Here is an 18975-nt window from a genome sequence, read left to right as displayed (position 1 = left end):
CAGAGGAAATCCTGATCCTTTCACCTCGCGATCGCAGTTCTGTATCTGGTTTCTGTTCGGATTCGCAGCAGGCGTTGATCAGAGAGTTACACACTTTCAAATTTAGCACCTCGTGCGTTACACGTGACGTTATCGTTTACAGACGCAAGTGCAATATATAAATTTCGAGTTAAAATGTTTATTCAAAAAAAAAAAATCTATCTTCATCTACGTCAGACAAATAAATGAAAAAAAAAAAAATGGTCACATTTGTAACATTTAAGATCAATTTCTTCCTTAAAAAGAAAAACAAAATAAATAAATAGCGGTGTGTAACGTGTACCGTCAAGATTGTATCGTTATATTTTTTCTAACGAGATATGATATATCATAAAAATGTTCCTTAACGTAAAAAATAACACACAATTAAATTCCACAGATGTAATCTTTACATTTATAAGAATGTCACATGTCTCCTTGATCCACTTGCTTCTTTGCTAATTATTAACAATCAAGCCCATCGCACACGCGTTCTCACAGTTTCGCGGTATACGATGAAGGGCGTCTATCACCGCGTGTACTGCGCAGCTTCAAAAGGACGGAGTATCAATTACAACCATCGATGCGGTCGTACAATGAGCCACTACGTCCTGTGTTCTTTTGGCTTTCTTTTCGCTAGCGTGTGAGAACGCTTCTCCGTCAGCTTGCGAATACAATAGGGCTAATGTACGTTGTTGACGAGAACGTCCTTGTTGTTCTCCGCCTTGGCTGCGTTCCAATTTGCGAGTGAACCGATGACGACGACGAAGACGACGAAGACGACGACGATTTCGACTTAAATAAAATCATGTTGCGATTCAGCGCAGGCTATGAAGCACTGGTAACCGTTAGCCAATCAGAGAGGCTCAACCGACGGCTACCAGCTGTCTCCTCTTCGCCGCTGCGGATTCCATTCGTCTGAACAACCCGACGATCCACCGAAAAGCAACGCGAGATCGAGTTGAGCGTCCCTGGACGCGCGCCATGTTACGCCACGCTTGTAAAGTGTGTCAATAGGAGAACAAACAGACGAATGTGCTCCTCGTGGATAACCTACTGCTCATCAAAAGTCCACTTACACGGCGCACGAGCCAACCTGCGAAGATTTATTTCGATGATCGTGCAGTTATTTGCTTGGTGTTAAATCGATGAGGTCACGAAACCTTTGCCCAAGTCAAGTGTTAACTATATTGGGAGCAAGTGTATTTAAAAATAAGCAAATATCTCTATCTTGCTCTCTCAATAAATTTATTGAAAATTAAAATACACGATCAGAGGAGTAAAATTCTGTAATTAAGGAACACAACATTAACTTCCACAAAAATATATCTTATAGAAAGATGATTTTACTTTTTTAAATAAGTTTTTTTCTTTTAGTTTTAATAATCATTTATTTGCGTTTGTGCAAAGCTGCGCGAGACACAAATGAGACACGCGCTGAGCAGCGACCTACACGCGAAGAAAACCGTAAAGGTTAGAGGTGTACGGTGAAGTGACACCGCGCGAGAGAATATAATATATACTACTGAAAAGTGTTCGCCTCTCTGGGATCGTCGCGCGGGTCGCGTTCATTTTTCATCCTCGCGCGCAATTTCTCAGTTGTCTGGCATGTGCTGCTACTATACAGAGAGCTTACTAATCCGAAACGTCGTTCACGTAATCGCGAGATATATCCTTTTTTTTTTTTATACACCGCGGCACAATCACGCAGCTCCTTTCTACCGCTGAGCGCGCGACAACGACGCGCACGGCAGAAAAGTCCCGTAATGCGACATCCGTCCTCGTACGTACGGTGACCCGCAGCTTGTCGCGTCTCTCGACGGACTTATCGACTTAGGTAATTAATACCGGTCTGGGTGGTGTCCAGATCGGAATGCGGCACACAAACTTCTCGGTGCTCCGATACCGGAACCGGTGGGAAATGCCGCCCGCATACAACAACGAACGTCACACACAATACTCGCGTTGGATGACAAACGACATATGTTTGCCTCACGCCAATATGGCACTCGAGGCGATAAAATGGGTTTTTACAACTCATGGATCGTGCGCGTCGGTGTTACTTCCTCTTCAGACGCAGAGAGACTATAATTTGATATAATTCAAGTTTGTTTTATTTATCCGCATTTCACGCGTACGTTTCCGCGTCGTCCTCGATTCTAACACAGAGTTTTCCGTTAATCCGGTAGTCCGGTCACCTGGTTTGATTAACAAAATTCCTTTAATTTAAACTCACATCGTGAGATTCTCGCAGCAAACATTTAAAACCGAATACCGGCACGTATTCTCGTCGCCCGGTTGAGTTGGCATTGTCGCATTTCTTCCTGACAACGTTGCGTCAAATGTGCGTGCGGAGGAGCTCTTTTGTATAAGTCCCGGGAGGACTTACAATAAACTTGAAAAGAATGAGGAAGAGGAGTGACCTCGTTGGCCCGCGAGCAAACCGTTGATCGTCTCGGCAAAAACTTGGGGAAAAATGGCGGTGCGACCGGTTCGCGAATCGACTCGCTATCGAGAGAAGGAAATGCCTCTCCGCCTCGCTCTCTCCCACCTTCCTTCCACGCTTTTCCACATCGGCGAACTCGTTCTCTTCGCTCTTCACACCACAATTAATTATTTGTCGCGCACATATATCAACCACCGTTATATCGCGCTCGGCGCGATATGTAAAACAGTCCCGCGGCGAGAGAGGAGACTTCAACGCCTGACGATGAAAATAAGAGACTTCAATGCCTTTTGTGCGAACAAGAAAAGTCGTAAAGTACACACGGTCGGTGTGTGACGTGTAGGAGACACTTGTGTAGTCGCGCGTTGAGGCTGTTAACCTTACAACGTAGCGGCCATTGTCTTCGCGTTTTCCGATTACTAGGCAGCAGCATCGCGCACATGATACGGCTAGCCTGCCCGTTTAATAATCGACTAGCAGCAAAAGTCGGTCTTCGTTCTGGCGCACTCCTCCGCTTGCATCCTCATGCGCGCGCGCGAAGCGTACGTACTTATTTCTAGATAATTCTTCCTCGATACGGGAGAAAAGTTACTTACGGGAGAAAAACGGATTCGAGAATAAGTTTATATATATATATATATATAATTCGCACAATAGCCCGATGAAATTTGCTCGTAACGTTGAAGATCCAATTTCTCTCATCTAATACTTAATTAATTTCAGTTACGTGTGTAATTCCGTTTCAAAGTGATTCCGTACTTAATTTGAATTTATGTAATATTCCCTCAGAGATTCGTACTCTCTTATCCAATCCTCCCTAGGATTTATCATTACATGCGTTTTGCTTCCAGGCTAATTTATGCCGTTGAATGGCGCCGCGATGTTGCCGCTGCGGCGCCAGATCTCGTCTGTATTGTAATAAAGCTCCTACGGCAAAACTCAATTAGCTCGTTGAACGTTGCCTAATTCCTTTCAAAATGGCGACTCGTCACGTCATTTCTGATACACGACACGGAGAGAACTCGTGCCAGTTAGCGAGAGAGAACTTAATTGGAAATCTTATCGCGCTATATATCCCTATTATATGATCCTTCGCGACGATTAACTGTCTATTATTGCGCGATGTAGAGGAACGCGCGCGATTATTTATCAATCGCGCATATGTTAGAAGATTTCAGCATCGAGGAAACGCGCGCGCGCGCGCGCGCACACGATCGCGAGTAACTTTTTATACCTCGTCACTCGATTTAATTATTAGAAAACAGCGCGCGATATTAATTATCGCTAATTATAGCCCGGTAATATTCACAATAATCGTTCCGGCTGCGATATCTTGGCGCGCGAAATTCACCGAATTTTTTTCGTTAACACGTGATATAGGTCGTTGTGGAGAACTCTCGAACTGATGTAGTGTGTACTACTAATTGTAAGAGCGCGCGTTTGTTCAGCAAATGTACACCAAAACGATGAAGATTTCCCTTCTGTGAATCAATATTATATACATATATATATATATATATATATATATATATATATATTTAAACTTTCTAGTTTTTTATTTAATATTTACTTAACGATAAAAGAGGTGTATGTTAATATAAAAAATTTCCCGTTAACCTATTTTTTATAATTATCTGCTCAACAACAATCTAGTTTCTTTTCAAAGACTTTCTAAAAAAACAAGATTGAACATTTAATGAAAATTTCGCGGAAGTTGTGCGTGCTATCGCAATTATAAACTGAGGAGCGGATGAGTTTAAATACGATGTCCTCCTCTTTGTGACCCATGATAAACGGAGCGTGAACGCCGGTTTGATCAACGGCGATATTACACCATTTACCGTGAACGGCACCGAGATTCGTTATAGAAATAATCCGATATGCACATTTACGCACGCGCACAGAATACGTACGTGAAAGGAAAGGCGCTTTAACGGAGAGGACAGCGACTTCTCTCCTTCAAGACAGCGCATTATGAGCTCACTTGCGCGTTTCCTATCGCGATCATTTATTTGGCCGATCTCTTATCTCGGCGCATGAAACAAATTGCCGCGATGCTTTATTTATATCGGTCAAGTGCACGTAAATGCGCTCGCGCGATTCAAGCGCGTTTCAATATAAAACGGATAAATGCGAGCGATAACGAGATACGTATAGTTAACGGATGCGCAACGGTTACTGATACTCTTTTACGTTCTGAATCCGATGCGGCTTTATGTAAGATTTTTAAAATTTTTTTCTACAATACATGGTTTTAGAAAGCATAGAACATATAAAAATAGATAAAACATAAAAGATGACAAAGAGAGAGAGAGAGAGAAAGATTTCTTGATTGATTGATTACGAAGCTGTTTACTTTTTAAGCGCTCTTGAAAAAGTATCCTCAAGTGCAAAAGAGTAAAAAATAAAAAAAACAAACAACATAAGAAATAGTACAGGAGAGAAAAAAATAAATATATGTATGAATAAAATTAGGAAAATATAAAAACTTAACCAAAAATAAAACAGAAAAGAAAAAAACAAAAAACAAATTAAAACTTAATATTTAAACTTAACAAAGAGAGAGAGAGAGAACTACTCTTTTGTGTCAAGCTAATGTCTTTTTTTTAGTTATTTTGTACAATACATGCGAGCGTAGGTAGGTGACTCTCTCAGCATCAAGGCCGTTTTCGCAACGTCGTCGGATTTCGAAGGCTGGTTTACCTACTTGGGACTTTCGCGTCTCTCGTTGTCAGATTGAGAGTCGCGTGCAACTCTGAAAGATATCATCTCGACGAAACGTAAGAAGTGGATTTTAACGTTATCGCATCTCGGAGCATTATATATAGGTACATCATGTGACATTTGTAACACATCTGAGAGATACAAACGTATAGATCCCACTTTTAATTTTATAATAAACATCATCGGTCACATGTGTGTATATGTTCAGATATAGTCCAGTCACCTTCGAGAGAACCGCAACGCATGTACATATACAAGTGAAAGTGCGTTATGTCGCGGCATGGTGGTACAATAAATATTCCGGTGTCTTTGGTGTCGGAATACAGTATTTATAAATTACGGAACTCTGTGCGCCTCGATGCTTACGAATACCGCGAAAGCAGGTGTCACTTTGCGCGTCGCGCTGTTATTCGGACGTTGTTGTAGTGACATCGCATTTGTCGATACGCGCGCGTCGATAAATTCCTCGCGTCGATAATATTCCAAGTTTTAATTCTCTCTTGCGTGAACATACATTAACGCACTATCTTGTTAAATTTAATAACTTAAGAGTATCTTCTCGTTTTTTCTCACATTTTATATTCCTTTCTGAAAAAAAAAAAAAAAAATTAAAGATACCAACCAATTCGCTTTCGCGTGCGCTACGAAGGGAAACACGCCGATAACCAACCACATCGACGGCATTCCGGACGTTCGCGCGTGCAACGCTGGGAATAGACGAGAGCGTGCTCGTGGGTATCGAAAAAAGAGATTGGATTCCGTATAGTAATTTGCATGGCGTTTGCATGGCATTAATGCGGAGTGCACGCACGCGGCGTGCCTTCGATCTCGGCAACGATCGCGCCCGAGTCGCCCTGTCGCCGGCAGCGCAGCGAGCGCCGAGGTGTCGAGAATCGATCTGGAACGTTCGCACATGGCATTTTATACATTCTGTCACTCCGCGCAGAGTGCCATCGCTTCTTTCAAAATAGACGTCCCGCTCACCGAACGCATTCCCAAGTCCGGTAAGTAACAGGATACCATCGCGCGCTCCGCATTTATCTCGGAGAAGCGAGAGAAAATACTTTCGACCCTATTCCACGTTCGATCTCTTATCAATTCGGTCGCGCAACGCCGCGCCGCTTTGTGGAAAACATTCAGATAAATCGATATCTCGCAAACGCGCGCGAGAGAAATCAAAGATTTCATTACATTTTATTCTACGCGGCTATAAATTCGCTAAGAAACGTATTATGTTTGCTATTAATCTTATCCGTGAAAGTAATGAATAAATTTACACGAACAGGGGGTGGATGGGGGAGGTGAATTATTGTCCGGGTAGTTAATGGATGTGCGCGTAAAAGCTCCCCCGTACATGCGGGTTTACGTTGAAATGTTACAAAAATACTTTGGATGGCCCGAAGTCAAAGGTCACGAAAGTGGACGAAGAAGGATATGGTTGAGAGAAAAGAGGAAAGACGACGAAAGAAAGAAGAGAAAAGAGAGAAGGAGAGAGAGAGAGAGAGACCCCGCGGCTGCTTACGAGAATGTTTACGCATGCCGTAACGAATCGCCGAAGAGAGGCCACTTTCATGAAGCGTGGAAAGCCGTCTACCTACATAGTGCGTGCGGCGGCAAGACTACACCTGGGTGCCACGTAGGCGTTCTTTCGGTTTTTTCCGCTCTTTTTTTTACCACACTTTCAGATTTCAGATATTTTTATGTTATTTGATTAAATTACATTTCACAGATTATATCTTGTCGCACCTACTAAAAGTCGCTTGGCACTTGCGTAATAGAAAAACTATGATATAATATATATATATATATATATATATATATAATATAAAAAATATAACATAATATATTGAAAAATATAATATAATCTACTGAAGATAAGAAAATATATAAATTTTAAAAGAGAATATCTATGACGATGTTTTAAAGATTTTGAAAAAACAGACAGTTTCAGTTTCAGTTTTTAGTTTAAATAAATTAAAATAAGTTAGAATTCTAAAAAATGTTTTCAAGTCTTTCTTGTGTCCAAGAAAGTTTCCAAGAGAAGACGCGTCTAGATACCAGATGTTCGATTTTGATGTCAGACACGAAGATATCTAGGATATCGGAAGTCGGGCTTTAAACCGAGAGAAGTTTAGATTTCACAAAGAAACTCGTTCATTCGTTTTCTTTGCTTGCGAGGGAAGAGCGAAATCCGTGCCGTGTTATGGATAAATTCGAGCTGAACGAAAGATTCACGAATATTTTCTCGTCATAATGCGGTCACTCGACTGCAAAATCGACTGCCACGCGCCAGCGTGCGATATTTAAAAGACGATCCAAGAAAATACACTCTCCAAACAAGATTTTGAAATTTTCTCGCGGAGAAAGTTAACTAGAGCGAACGCACTCGTGAATGAAGCTCGTTAACTGATTTCGATTAGGTAAGAAATACAAATGAAGAATTTATTCAGAACGATACGCCGGCAAAATTCGCTCTGGCGAACTTGCCGGAAGTAAACGTTACACAAATTTCGTTCGCGACGTAATACGTGACTTTTTGTATTAATAGAAATTAAGTCAAAACTTTGTTAAGCATTCGGTCTTAATAAAAACAAGCCGTACGTGTTGGAATATAACGTGTGTGAAAAAAATTAAAGTCGAAAGACACATTGCGTCATCAACCTTCTGATACAAAAAAATATTTTAAAAACACATCACATATCAGAAATAAATTAAAACAATTACGAGCCATCAAAATACGTTTCAATTTTATGTTTAATAAAACAAGTTCAATAAAAATTTAATACGCGCTACGTACTTATCGATACGAAAAAATTGTCGGCATTTTACACTTTTACCGTACCGGCAAAGTGCTATCGAAAAGGTTAATTATCGAGCAACCTTGCGCTTCTCCTTGCGCTACTCGGGATTCATTAACGACCAATTTCGGGATTAATTTCGCCAAAAGATATTCCGTTAACCGGCTTTGTACAGAGAAGAGTTACATCTCTCGATGTGGTTGCGCAGTTCGAGCAATTACTCACCGCGCCGGCGGTATATCACCGCTGAGCCGTAAATTGTACTTTATTCAGTTTAGTCCGGTGCGTGTGTTCAAACAACGGCCAGCGCTCGCACGTGACACGACGTGTACGTGTGCATGTAACATACAGCCTATAAACTATATATTCTCTCGAGGAAACGGTGACATAAACGCGACCGCGACGACGACTCGTCTTCTTGGAAGAAATTCCACGTCAAGAGGAACACGTCATTTAAGTAACGCATCTTTATTTTCTTCGCATTTTTTCTTCTTCCAATTTTAGACGCGAAGTTTTAACTCTAGAGTAGAAATCCGCGCAAGACTGTGTGTAACGCAGCAGATTACAATTTAAGTATAACAGTGTGTATCGCGTACACACATTGTTACGCAACGATGCACCGGTTATTAATGATGTTATTTTACGTGACTGATGATAAGAAAGCGCAACCTGTCATTTTCAAGTACAGCCATTGTTAATATTACTCCGATCCGAACGTAACGTGTCGCGATAGTTACGGTCGAGTGTGTCTGGAAGATTGTCGTGTGCGCAGGAGTTCTGCGTATTTCAAAACGCTTCTTGCTGCTGCCTCGAGCACAAGCTGCTCTCCTAAAAAAGGCGAGACAAGAGAAACCCGCTGTGGCGAAAACGACGAAAAAGCGAGGTTACATCGGAATATAACACACGTGGGCGTTTCCTGAATCATTCGAGTTATCGGCCGTCTGATTGTTTTCCGATCTTCGATTGTTTCGAACACCCGAGCTGTAACACCATCGCATCGTCGAATCTTTCGCGAAATCTCGAATTGAATACATCTTCGTTGAAGTGAGATCAAGATGTTTCTAAAATGTTTGTTTCGTTTTTTTTTACAAAAAGTAAATTTTTTACAAAAAAATTTACAAAAGCGAACGCGAGATTGTTCGCTTTTGTAAATTTCCACGTTTGCGGATTTAATTGTTATTATTATTAGTGCAAATTATTCTAGCCTCAATTGAACTAATTGCATTAAATAAATTGACGCGGTATGAACAATATGTACGTGTGCGGAGAGATACCGCAACGGTTAATTTAATTCAATCTCATTCGGTTCAATTAATTAATTTAATCAATTGAAGCATTGAAACTGCAAGCGTGTGATTGTTCGCACTACAATAATTATTATATCATTGTGGATTATCATTAACTCATTATACTTACTATATGTTAAGCTTTAGCTTGGTACCGCGAGTTATTTTCACACGTTAAATATAAATAATGAACAAAGTCAAGTCAACAGCGGCTCTTCGTGGCGCGTTAGATATCATGAAGGGAAAGTTCGATGATTTCGTCGAAAAAAAGGGTCGACGGGAAACACTCACTGACCTAGGATTCAAGACGTTGCCGGTTGGTCGAGTTGTCCGGTATGAAAGTGATCGGGTGTCCACGATAGTGGCCGCAAGTGGGTCAGCGCAGCGAGGCACTCGAACCGGCCCTCCTCCCCGAGAAACGCCATAAAATTTCATTTCATTTTTGCGTCCTGTCGAAAGTTCATCTCGCTTGGTATTATGACCGGCTCTTGTTCTCCCGCGCTCACAACCTACTTCCGCTCGAATCCGCGGCCGCATTCGTTTTGCCCGATTTTCCTTTCCTACTATCGCCCGTCCAACTAATTCTGGGTCAATCCGACGCTGAAAATTGTCCCGTTAAGAGATTGAACGTTCTCTCACTCTGGTTTCTCGCGAGCGTTTCAATAATTGCGAGCGCGTATTGTTCCAGTTGACACGTTTTAACAAATTATTTATATCATCACTTTATTAACATAAGATAATAATTTTTGTTCGTGAAATTGTGAACTTGAATTTTTGAAATGACAAGTACTTTCTTCTCTCTCGCGGTAGTTCTAAAAACAATAAAAAAAGGTTAGTTACTTATCTAATTTTCTCTCTAAAAATTATTATAATTTCACTAAAATTGTCTATCCATTATCTCAATGCTGCGTTTCGCTCGACGAACTAATCGTTCGTATTATGCATAATGCGCGCTCGAAGATTCGCGGTGTGCGTAGCGACTAATCTTAAATGCAATCAGCGCTCGTAATTATAAAGCCGTAATTTGCGATATTTTCGCAACCGCAACGGACTCTCTGCAAATAAATCCTTCTCTCCGTTTCTCTCTCATTTCCGCGCTGCGCCATCAAGTAGTAGCAAACACAGACGGGGAGAAGAATCCGCCGCGTTGTCGCTCTCGCGTTTCTTTGCGGCGAACGTCCTTGTCGCCATCACGCGGAAGAAGACCCCCGGTCTTTCCCCTGTCATCACAGCACAGTGTATTGTATTTTTTTTTTTTATTAGGAAAAGTACAGTCATGTATTTAGAATCTATGTAATAATTTATGTAATTTTAGGCATCAAGGAGAAGAATTGTAAAAAATAAAAAAAAACTAACAATAAGGATATATCTGTGGAAATTAGAAGGTAACAAAATAAATAAAACAAAGATCGTAGAATCAAAATATGTAACTGTATATAGTTTCGATTTTTTTTTACAAGCTCTTGAGATAGTTATTTCGAATTAAAATAAATTTTACTTTCTCTCGCTTAGCTTGTTTTCAATTTTAGAATCAGAATTTCTTCGCATCAAATATTTCCGAGGTTATTCTCGTACCGCGCGGCGAAGTTTTGTTCCGCACGATTCCAACGCCGTGTCGATACGTGCTAATTTCACGCTTCGGGGCGCCAAGATCTCCCCCCGTCGTCGTCGCCCTACGATTTCTTCTCTTGTTTTCTTTCGGCGTTGTGGCAAATAATATGTTATATTTATCGTCCATTCATCCCATTCCGCGGCGCGGAATTATTTCACTTTATGACTGTTCTCGCGTCTTTCGCAAGACCGACACCGTCTCAATCGAGCGATCGCGCCGACGTGAGAGGATATGGACTTGCGTATAATATCGCGCTATTCATCAAGAGATTCGGGTTTTCTCAATGCGGCTTTTCGAAATTGCAGACCGGCGATGTGCGCTGCGAATCTCGCGTCTCGTCTTGATTTATCACCGCGCCATCGATTGCTAAATATTATGATACGTATCTTTTGATAAATTCTGCTTTTTCTGCATATATCGCAACTCTCTTGATGCTATCATGGCATATCAGAACGCGCAAGATGGGAAACAACTTGCCTTTGAGCGCGTTTTATTACGTCAATTAGCAGCAAACACGAATCTCGAAAATCTCTCTTACGTACAAAAAGGATGACACAAACGCGCGGATTTCTCGTTTTCTAAATTTCCTCCGCGTCGCCGAGCGGAGTTCCGTATGCACCGTCGCGTGAGGATCGGTCGGTTCAACCGGAGGATGCTGTGTGCCGCAATATCTTCTCGCCGCGGAAGGCACTGAGGCGCGACTCGAACGAGATAACTCTCCGCAACGATCATTCGCGGCCGCAAAGAAGACCCATTATATTCGTATGTCGTTCGACGTGCGCGTGCCGATCGCGGCAATTTCACGCTTCGCCTCACCGAAGCTCCGCGCAGATCGTTCGCGCGGAATCGCCTTCTCACTCCGCCGGGAGAACTCGCGGAAGACGAGATTTTCCCCGTTACCAGCTTTCGACGAAGACCTGGTGACGAGAGCTGGTTATCCGCCGCCGCGTCTTTCCCGGTCCCGTCTTTCTCGCAACGAGCGAGATCTCCGCGCGCTCCGACGTTCGATAACCGTTTCTTTCGAGAACCGTTATCGGCTCGACCTAACCCATTGAGATCACTTCCTCGGTATCGGTTAACTTTGTGAAAACAAAGTTTCGAACGCAAACAACACGAGAACATCATCTGGTCTTCCAATGGTCCGTGTGTGGTTAATGGATAACTCGGACAACGTGCGATAATCGGTAATCGATCGGTTGAACAGACAACAATTTTTGCAAGTGGGAAAAACCCCGATTTATGGTCGGTTGAATCATCACTGACGTGAATCGTTGTAATTTATGAGAAAATTAATTCGTCCTGGCTTTCACATCCGCTACCATGTGTTTGTAAAAAGAGAGAAAAAGAGAGAGAGAGTGTATAATCGACAATATAATAAAAAATTGATTTTAACAAAGTTATTTTCACGTTTGATATAAAGAAAAAACCACATAACTTCGTTATAACTTGTGTTATAAATTTTTTTAAACCCGTTAATTCAAGTATCGTCGAATTAAAGTATGTGCTACTCGATGTTGTCACTGCGGAAACAACACAACAGTTCGGTTTACGCGTGCGATAGCTGCACGCGTCTATGAGTAGTCGCATGTATGTCAACTACACACACACAGACATCCAACACTGAGCGCGCGCGTCAGAATGCGCGGCGCGACATAGCTCAAGTAAAAATCATTGAACGCCGCGACGCTGCATTACGATGAGAGTCAGTTGGCGCGAGTTAACAGTACTCGGAGTAGTATGTGCTCACACACGTCGTCCTTCGAGAGGTATGTTAACCTACATTAACGCGTCTCGCGCATTTCTTCCGGGGAGATGAGTCTTTGCGTATCACGAATCTTCATACGCGCGTGTTTGAAGAAAGTTAAAAAAATAGTTTTTTAAATTTTCTGTTCTTCAAAACTTGACTTGAAAACAAAATCATGTGATGTTTGACAACTTGTCCTCTTTTCGTCGATGATTTGTATCAGCGTTTTCGAGATGCCAGATAAATAAATAAATAAAAATATATGAAAGACGAGTTCTTCGCGCGTGTACTAATCTATATATCACTCAATCGCGCATTATGACTTCGTGTTTTAATTTCGACACAAAGTGATAAACGACGCCTCTCAATATTTATTCGCGTTATTACGCGTGAGAGACATCATCATCGGGTGAAAGGTTGATATTTTTAATTTCACGTCGTGCACACACACACATACACACACACACACACACGATCAGCCGTTTAGAGGACGTAATTAACGTGCATGCACCAAGGCTGGACGATGCTCATGTGACACAAATGATCGAAGCATTATCTAGCAATAAGAAAATCCTCGACCGTGCGAATTTTTATAGTCGCGACGACCGACGGAAGAAAATCTCTCATGAAGTTACGTAAATAACAATTTATACTTCTAGGACATCAGCAGACTTCGTATTTCTTCTTCATTACTATTGTCGAGATGAATGCAACGTTCTACGCCGAGATGATGATGAATATTACGTATCAATTATTTCGTTTCTCAATGCGGGTTTTTCCTGCGGGTGTTTATGAAAAACCGGCACTTTCTGCTTCAATTGTATCGGCGCTGAGCGATCTAAAATTGAATCGCCGTTTAAAATTCCGAAAAGAATCTCGTTATGTGAACGCGTCGTAAAATTTTGCCGATTTGTCTCGGCGTTTTGGCCATCCAAATCCGCGCACCGCTGATTACCGTACGGTAACGACATAATTGTTCGTTATGGGCGATTTCCTCGGCTGTTACTTTCCACCGCGGCGATTTATCGGCGATGTACAACGAGCTGCGCACACCGTGCGAATACACGTGCTCGGTCTTGTAAGAGGTTACAAGACCGAGGAAATGCGCGGTGTTTCGGTTTTACCGGTGGATTACATCATCATGATTATCATCATCATCATCATCATCATCATCATCATTGCTATCCTGTTGCTCGCCACGCACGATCACAATATATATATTCTATTATTATTCTTCTAAACATGTGTATACAGAAATGTTCCGCTGTTACTTCTATACATTTTCTCGATAATAACGGACTTTCGAAAACTTTGAAATCTATTTGTTCGTAGCGAAAGTTTAACGTGACAATTCGAATCAGTGCTTTTTGCAACTTTCTCTGTAATTTTATGAAGTCGTAAGGTAGAAAAAATTTTTGGAATTTTTTCTTCTTTGTGGTTTTATTTTAGATTATTTTTCTTTCTTTCTCGTAAAAAAGGAAAAATTTTATTTTATTTAAAAGCTCTAGATACGGTGCTCTTAATTTTCCATCCGTATTTTATATTTCTACTTTGTTATTTTGTCTGTGCAATCAATGTGTTTCTCTAACCTGTCATTCCAACTATCGCGGGCGCAGCACAATTTGGTCCAATTTTTTGCCACGTGTGTAATTACAGGTTACACGGACACTGTGATTTGTTTTTCGCAGACGAAAAAGTGAGCAACGCGACAACATAAGAGAAGAAAACACGGCCAGAGCGATTTTGAAGATAGTCCCGAGATAATAGTCCCATTTTTATTTGGATCGTTTTGCAATGTCGATACCCCTAAGGTTGTTTCACTCCGTTTCTCTTCTCTCGGAGCTAGATATACCTCGCAGACATACCGTGTTATTACGAAAGCGAATGGCTGATCATTGTCTTTCGGCGAGTCGAGCACTCCCTGTTATGGAGTCGGCGTTGCTCCTCTTTGTTCGTTCCTAGTTTTGCAATTCATGAAACGCGATTTGCGCAGCTTGCGAATAACGCGAACGCCCGTGTGTGCCGCACGTGTGCGTATTATACGCTCACTCGACTGTTGGAAATCAGAAAAAAAAGAGATGTTTTATGTAAATATATATATAAAATCACACGGGGCAAAATTTTTACTGGAGTAACGAAAAAAATTAGTTACCACATAGCAAGTAAGAAAAGTTTGCCGCTAAAAAGACAATTTTTTTAGTGAAACAAAAAACTTCAATAAACTTAGAAATCTTTCTTGCTAACTATATAATAGTAAAATTTTTTTCCGTGCAGTTCTAATATTATATCTCGACAACCGAGAACAACAGATCTATCATGTCGCTGATGATACAACGAAGTTGTTCACCTTCACGAAGATGTTCTTCGTCAGAGTTTGTTCGCAAGAAAGACACATTATTAAACACCGAGAGATCAATGTCGAGATCGCTATCTCGGGAGTACGATTTGTCTCATCCTTATTCCGACGAGCGTTTAATAGATACTTCAGAATTTTTTCCCGCGATCTCACGCAAAATTATTGGAGTAAGCGCAAAAGCTCTGACCCCGTGATAGAAAAATAAACCAAACAATTTAACCAAAATCGATTTATTTATTCCATTCGAGTACAACAGTGAAATATAATAGAAAACAATAAGAATTACGTGGCAAAGTGAATAATAAGTCGTGTTTTTACGAAATTACTTGATTCCATTTTTCTTACCAGAGATCCATCAAAACTTTTGCACTCACCCGACGATAGTTACGGATCGATTTTTACGATCGTCTCGGTTGTTTATCACTCGGCGTGTGTGTTTACTCACACATCACGAGCGGAGGCGCATCGAAAAGAATCTCGAGCATGCGTTCCACGGTCGTATAACGCGTCGACTCGGTCGGTGGCTGCGCGCTGCAGACGTCTTTATTTGCGTGCTCTTCGTGCGTACGAATGCAGTCGCGCGAGCAGGGCCGCACTTAGAGGAAACAACGAGATCCATAAATTACAAAGCGCACAAATTGTATATACATAAAGACCGCCTCTCTCTTCTGCGAATCTGCAATTTTTCCAGAATTTTATTATCCTCAAACGGCGAGCCGCGATATACCGCTAAATATACGGTGCATGTGCGTTACGATACGAACGACGGGCGATTCATCATTAGACGCTCGTTCGCTTCTTAATTTTGAACAGTTACGTGCTCCATTTATTAAATACTCTCTCGCTCTGTTAATTAAGCTGTAGCCAAGATAGTCTCGCTCGTACGTTATCGCGTTCCCTCGCGTACGTGGAATTAATTTGTGGAGCTCGTTTGCATTGACTGTTAGTCGCAAGATCGGCTGACAGATGTTTCACAGCGGTTCTTACGCGTCTAGTTACTAAGTTTTCTTTATCCAACATCTGTGCATTCATTTTTCGTATGTGTGTGTGTGTATTATGAACCGTTTGAATTTTTATATCGTTATTCTTTACGAACAGATCGTACGAATTGACAGTTTCTTCAGACGGTTTCGGGATTATTGGGATGTCTCGTTGTCTGGCGCGACGAAAATTGCGCAATCGCGATCTCCCGGCGAGAGAAGTGAAATTGCACGTTGCTATTGTCAGGTGTCGTAACTTATCGCGATGATTATGCAAGGGAACGCCGTTTAGCTACTGTCGAATGCGAACCCATCATTTTCGCCGGCGAGATGTGGATCTCCCGCCGCACGGATGTTAATGCAATTAGCGTCGGCATATTGTGTCAAAACACAGAGACCGAGTTTTCTCCATGGAACAAAAATATATATGTAGTAAACAGAAGTGTGCAATAGAGATTTGTTTTCTTTTTGTCTAAAGATCAAAGATTGGACTTTTGAAATCTATTACAATTATATAATATTTGATGTAACATTTTTTTTTTTTTCATTCGATTAAGATTTGTTTTCCTCACACACGCGCGTGTGTGTTCATTTATTTCTAATAAATTGAAATTTGAAAGATATCTCTAAAAACAATCCGCGTTATCGGTTACAGATTCGCCACAACCTGAGGATGCGAGGTTGCGCGAGAAACAGAAGGACGCGGACTGATGGTGCTGCGAAGACACTGAGGTCTGCGATCGTCGCGGGAAATGACCATGACGAGCGTAGCTGTCGCCCCGGGTAGCCTCGGTGCACCACCAGCTATGCTCACCCCTAAGATGTATCACTTGCAGCAGGGCCTGAGCCCGACGTCGTCCGACTCGACCACAGCCGGCAAGGTACATAGAATAGAAAGAGATTCATTCGACGTTCACCGAACGTCATTCAATATATATCTGATTAACGAAGTTGCGCGAGAGAGCGTATCAAGAGAGACGCTCTTACACACGCGCGGGGTTTTACATAACGGGACACAACCGAGAGGCGGTTAGAAACGTCGAACCTGATGGAACCTCATCCGCGCGCTCGGTTATTAGATACAGCCGGTGCGGCTAGGTGGGGAGATCTTCTCAAGGAGAGGCTCTTCTGGTATTGCATTTCTCTCCGCGTGGTCTAATTGCTGCTCGCGCGGAGAACTTCGATCCGGAAAAATGTTCTTTTTCTTCTTCTGTTTTTTCGAGCGGAAGAAAAATGATCAATTTTTTGTCGAGTACTTCACAGAAGAGAACTCTCTCTCTCTCTCTTGTATATGCGGGACTTTATCGAATACGCTGTGACAGGTGCGCGCCGACGAGAGATCACTCTTATGATTATTATTTACATTTACTCTCTATACGCGATCTAATTGCCGTTAATCTGAAGCAAAAAACAAAATCCACAAATGTCTCCTTCTGCATTTCCTCGAACGTTAGAAAGGCCGTCCGGGATTTAACGTTTTCGAAACGTTTTGCGCGGCGCGCAATAAGAGGCGCCTTTTATATAACGACGACACGGCAGGCAATTTGTGGGGTACAAAGCGCTTGTGTGGCGAGTGCATTTAGAGAGAAAGCCAATATCATGGTGCATTAGAGTTCTTGGTGTTCGCAAACAAAAAAAAAAAAAAACAAATTGATCGTTTTACGGGCGTTTACAAACAACGGGGAAAGGACGTAGGCTGGCGTGTCAAAATAGGGAAAGTGCACTGGCGGGTGAATTAATTACCGGGTTTATACCGAGAGTCGCTTGCATAACGCGGGGATGAATGAACGTGACGTGGCTGTGTCTATCTTCTAGATCGCGCACGCCGATGATTTTTTTTATGCCTTCACTCTCTTTCTGCCTCTGCGTTTTCCATTTCGTTCTGCACAGTGCGCGTTCCTTCCGCGCGTCGCGTCATTTTAACAATGCCAGATACAAACACGGATGTGCGATGTGTCGCACAGATAAAAAAATATAATTTTATTTACGCGCGTGAGATGAGATTGTTTGTGTGTATATAATTATCAAGATCGCGGTATAAATGATCACAATTAATTTGTTTGAGAGACCTTTCGAAGCGATTCGCGAAACACGTTGTTGGAGCAGCTCGACGTGCAACACTACCACGCGCGCGTTTGATATAACTTGTAAACAACGTTACATATGTGTGTGGCATTTTATTGGCACGTTAATTGCCTCTATCATCCGTCAACAGATAGTTTCAGCGATTGTCTCGATTTTTACTATCGAGAATCGAATCGCCAAAGCGGTAACGAATTGACGTCGCGCGCATTTTACGATCGGGTTAATAACGCGTTTACCTGGATGAAGCGAGACCGTCGAACAGTCACCGACAGTCGAAAAACTTCCAGCTATAGCTCCGGCTTGCGGTTTAGAGATTTCTATATTCCCGCTTTGCGAAAGAGACTAAATTTACGGAGCGGAGTTCGAGACATTTGTTTCTTGTTTATTTCTATTAAAGAAACAAGATCGTTAACATTTATTCGCAAGAACGAATCTTTCATTAAATTTCGATTTTTTACTGTATACGAAATGTCAGGGTTATTAGAAAGTTTTTGCCAATGCGACGTGCCGCGCGCGTCGTCACGTCGGTCGCGCATAAAAAAGAATTGCGCAACTCGAGCGAAAATGCCAGAAAAAAAAACTGTAGATACGTAAGTATATGTGACATTTGTGCGTTTTTTTTTTTTTTTAAATTACGATTGTTTGAAATTTGCCGCGCGATTTATATTCCATTTGCGCGCAATTGAACTCGATATGAGCGAAACGAAAGTGAAGAAGCCGCAAGAGGGAAACTAACTGCGGGATTAAAAACCAGAAACCCTGAAACGCAAAACGTTTCACGAAGGACAGTCGTTACCGTGACGTAAGGGCGTACTCGTCGCAAGTACGTGCCTCGAGTTTTCTTGGACAATGCCTCGCCTGGTTTTACCTCAAAACCAGTCGACGTCGATTATGACATCGAATACTTCGTATTCGCGTCGTCTTGA

General features: G+C 41.9%; 1 protein-coding gene across 1 annotated transcript in view; it reads left to right on the top strand.

Annotated features, from left to right (window-relative positions):
• LOC109858640 overlaps positions 1–18975 on the top strand; it is a 49821-nt gene that overhangs the window by 19999 nt on the left and 10847 nt on the right. The window contains exon 3 of the mRNA XM_020436107.1: positions 16620–16845. Coding sequence (XP_020291696.1) covers positions 16717–16845 — 129 coding nt within the window. The 5' untranslated portion in view covers positions 16620–16716. The remainder of the gene's footprint in view (positions 1–16619; positions 16846–18975) is intronic.

The sequence above is a fragment of the Pseudomyrmex gracilis genome, unplaced genomic scaffold (assembly GCF_002006095.1).
Source record: "Pseudomyrmex gracilis isolate BER0280 unplaced genomic scaffold, ASM200609v1 scaffold_216, whole genome shotgun sequence".
In the NCBI taxonomy this organism is placed as follows: Eukaryota; Metazoa; Arthropoda; class Insecta; order Hymenoptera; family Formicidae; genus Pseudomyrmex; species Pseudomyrmex gracilis.
This window is presented reverse-complemented; position numbering and strand designations above follow the sequence as displayed.